General features: G+C 42.8%; 1 protein-coding gene across 1 annotated transcript; it reads right to left on the bottom strand.

Moving 5' to 3' along the window:
• Positions 1 to 327: 327 nt before the first annotated feature.
• Positions 328 to 3,139, bottom strand: LOC119319246 (RGS1-HXK1-interacting protein 1-like). The gene is made up of 9 exons (XM_037593734.1): positions 2,805 to 3,139; positions 2,652 to 2,718; positions 2,416 to 2,493; positions 1,778 to 1,830; positions 1,374 to 1,457; positions 1,216 to 1,268; positions 1,065 to 1,129; positions 901 to 959; positions 328 to 676 (listed from the first exon to the last, which is right to left on the bottom strand). The coding sequence occupies exons 1-9, from the start codon at positions 3,099 to 3,101 to the stop codon at positions 587 to 589; spliced, it is 846 nt and encodes a 281-aa protein (XP_037449631.1). The 5' UTR covers positions 3,102 to 3,139; the 3' UTR covers positions 328 to 586.
• Between the last annotated feature and the right edge of the window lie 672 nt (positions 3,140 to 3,811).

The raw sequence follows: 3,811 nt of genomic DNA, 5'->3' as shown, positions 1-3,811 counted from the left end.
ATTTATTTTTTTAAATGAGAATATGTGGATTGTGCAATACAAAATTAATAGAGATCATTGGGTTGGCATTCAGAAACCTCTTTTCATCTTGTCCAATTAATCTGTATCTATTATATATTATACTTCAAGTATAGTTGCTGAACAAAGGAAATCAACGTGCCTTACATTACAATGCAACATCTTGAACCTTATATATGGTTAGAATTTTGCAATTTCATAAAATCCTCTATATGACGAACTGGAGTATATTTTCCCGCAAAAGGGAAAAAAAACTGGAGCATATAGTGTCAGAACCTCCAGCACCATGCAAACATATACTACGAAAAGAGAACTGCAAATCATACCAAAATATATATTTAAAATAACATCAACCAATGTCGATGAACAAAGACACCGCAGAGTGTCATCTGTTGCTGGTGAGAATTCAGCGCAGCAGAAGCGCATTTACAGGAGTGACAAAACTTATTGTTTCTTCCATTCCATGGGAAGATATTTTCTGAAAAAGATCCGCCAATGGCTTGCACGTCATGTTCCTTGAGGTTAAAAAGAAGAAGAAATATGGCCGCAGGGACAATGGTGGAGACAGTTAGATAGGGACGCCATAATTCACAATCTTCGTGAGGGCGGAGTTGAGCACACGCTTCTCCTTCTTGACCTGAGAGGCTAGGCCGGAAATCTGCCGGGAAAAGAGAAAACAATGTTGACATGAACTTACATTACAAAATTCTCCAGCTTCACCAACAACAAAAAATTACATATATTTACAAAGGAGATGGGTGCAATCTATTGTGGACGGATTGACGAGCAAAGATAATAGTACAACTAGTCAACACATAACCTGTACATAGTTGAAGAGAATAGTAGTGCAATGAAGTGCAAACTACAGTTATATTTACTGACCTCTGATCGAAATTCAGATGCATGTGCTCTTGGAAGCTGATCAAGAATTCCCTTGAGACCTAAGAAGGAGAATTTTATCATATGTAAGATTCAAGGCGAGAAATTTCCACACCAAATTCGAAGTTATTAAACAAAGCAATGGCCTCTCAAGGAATTGCACGCACCTACTGCTTGGTTTTCAATATCACTGATTTGCTTCAACTCAGTTTGAATGGCACGCCCTTCTTCCCTGAGAAGGTGTACATCCATTCCAATGTTATATGAAAAATAAATAGAAACAGAAATGATAACTGGGTCAAACAAGGAACTACATGCCTGAGTGTATTCCATCCTTTCTGGAATCTTTTTTCTGCTGTTGCAGCTCGATCCTGGAACGCATATGCAATAGTTTTAACCATGAGTTACATAGAAATTACAATTCCCAGGTTTAAAACAAATGTCTTGGTGTTCAATCTACACATAAAGAAAGTTACCATCAGTTTTTGGCTTTCATTCGACATAAGATTGACTGTTTGCCGCATGTGATTCACTTCAGCCTGGATACCAGAAAGTAGGGTCTACAATACAGCAAGTTGTGTTAGACAACCCACCTATTATTGTTTCTAAGGAAAATCAACCCTGTTGTTAAAGACTGCAGGTACCATAAACGAACTTCATAAAATCGTGATCATTTATGTTCTAAAAACAGAAGGAACTGTATTATAACATGCTGATGCAAATAATAAAACATATTGCTCAACAGGTCAGAGTTGATCAACAAGTAGTACGATATGACAAGTTATAAGATGGTTGATGCAGCTTCCAAATATTAAGCTAGCAAATAACTTGTCAATTCACAATGAAGTATGAGCTAATTAAACTGACAGGTAGTGCTCACCTCCTTGCTGACAAATACACGCCGTACACGTTGGATTAGGTAGCTCCTTGGCCCTGCAACGATCAATGACTCAGTTTCAGTCACACTTAATTTAGCAGTATACAAGAAAGCATCCAATTTTTCAGCCTTCATGGAATATCATGGAGCAAACTTCCACTGAATCAACAACCTTGTAATTCGTACCGTGAAATGCTAGAAACTACACCTACACATTAAAGGTTGGATAATCTGAACTGAATTTCAGGGAAGCTGTAATATAATTCACCTAATCCAATATCCAATATCAAAAGAATAATGCGATCAGACAACCTGAATCTACAGGGAAAGGATATGTGCATGATAATTTAAGTTGGACACAGTTAACTGGTTTGCGGTAGTATCAAGACATTCCAGTTAACTGAAAGAAATGAAACATAAATTTTAAATTTCATTCAAGATACAGGGGGGAAATGGTTGCAAACAACTTAAAACTCATTATCCTTTACAAGAGTAAATAATGTGCAAAGCATTCCTCCACACGCAGGTACCGTATTTCTTTGTGAATAGCAAGCAATGACAAATCAGATTCTAATACAAACATCTCAATCTCATCCAACATAACGCCACAAAGCAAATGGTTTCCAGGGAAATGAGATTACTTTTGAGCAGCACGATTCCTGCAACCGTGGCTGAGCCCGCAGCAATGCCCGGATGCTCGAAGGCCATGATGACACCCTCTGCAAAGGCAGCAACAATCAATACTTGATTTCAACGTATACAGCCACAAATGCGCCGACGAGAGATCAAAATCCGACCATTGGACATTCATCTGACCCAAGCTAATCATGATAATCCGTCCATAGTTATGCGATTTTGTAACCCACGATCTGCTCACCTTTGATCTTGCCCAGCGCCATCTGCTCACGAGCAAAGTACTCCTTCTTCACCCATTCCAGCTCTTCCTACACCAAGGGAAAAATACAAATCAACCCGAGCTTGAGCAAATTTCGGCGAGATCGGAGGGGAATGTGGGGGTAGAAGGCGGAACCTTAGCGGCCTGGGTGATTGTTGGGACGGCGGCGAGCGCGCCGGACATGGCCGCGTTGGCGGCGTCGGACGCGGCGATGGCGGAGGAGTAGGCGTGCGCGTGGGCGGTGTCGACGGCGGTCCTGGCGGCGGCGGCCAGGTCGGCCCCGAAGGCCTCGCCCCGGCGCGTGTAGTCCGCGGCCGCGGCCGCCGCGGAGGACGCGGAGGAGGCCACCATGGAGGAGATGGACCCGCCGCTCTCTGGCTGCTGCTGCGGCGGCGGCGAGTCGCCGGCGGGAGCGGACGGCGCGTCGGTCATGGCGGCGGCGCGGTGGGGCTGTGGCTGCGTCGGATCCGGACCTGTTCTGCGGAAATGGGGTTGGGAAAAATAGATTGGCGTACTGCCTGGAATACGTTTTCATGGCGTGGACACGTATTCTGCCTATACGCATTCCATTTGTTCACTCTCTTCGCCTTTTTTTTTTACCTCTTCGCTCTTAGAGATGTCAAACACCGCCTCATGCTCTTTCACGAACCATTGGAAGGTGAGAGCATGCTTTGATTTATGATGGCCATAAAAGGTTCGTAGCAACGAGGAGCAATGTCAAGCCTGGTGCTCGCATTATTTCTGGATTTATGTCAGAATTTCCGGCGATGCGATTTTAGTGGGAGGACTTGTTTCCGTCGACTATGATGCGTCTTTTGTGACTTCGTCAATCTCAAGATAATATGCCGGCTCAATCTCTCAGAGGTGCTTATACGGTAGGGTGTACTTGTGTGTGTTCATAGGGATGAGTGCATGCGCGTGTATATGAGCGCCTACGCTTGTACGGTGTTAATTTTTTTCGTCCAAGTATATTTTTTCTTTGTATTTTTCCACCATATAACATTTAATAGCATGCCTTCACCCATTTGAATAAACTAGCAAATGTGTACGTGCAATGCACGTTGATAGAAAATTAATTGCATGGTCATATCAGGCAGAAAATTTAATCAGCATTAATATTAGGTAGGAGATCAATTACGCGT

The sequence above is a fragment of the Triticum dicoccoides genome, chromosome 6A (genome assembly GCF_002162155.2).
Source record: "Triticum dicoccoides isolate Atlit2015 ecotype Zavitan chromosome 6A, WEW_v2.0, whole genome shotgun sequence".
Classification (NCBI taxonomy): Eukaryota; Viridiplantae; Streptophyta; class Magnoliopsida; order Poales; family Poaceae; genus Triticum; species Triticum dicoccoides.
This window is presented reverse-complemented; position numbering and strand designations above follow the sequence as displayed.

What these genes read in the sequence shown, in the direction of transcription:
- LOC119319246 (XM_037593734.1), bottom strand. Translation starts at nt 3,101, where the DNA reads ATGACCGACGCGCCGTCCGCTCCCGCCGGCGACTCGCCGCCGCCGCAG. An exon ending in GTGTATTTGTCAGCAAGGAG is followed by an intron (nt 1,458 to 1,777) that starts GTGAGCACTACC and finishes GCTGTATTGTAG; the next exon opens with ACCCTACTTTCTGGTATCCA. An exon ending in AAAGGATGGAATACACTCAG is followed by an intron (nt 1,130 to 1,215) that starts GCATGTAGTTCC and finishes ACACCTTCTCAG; the next exon opens with GGAAGAAGGGCGTGCCATTC.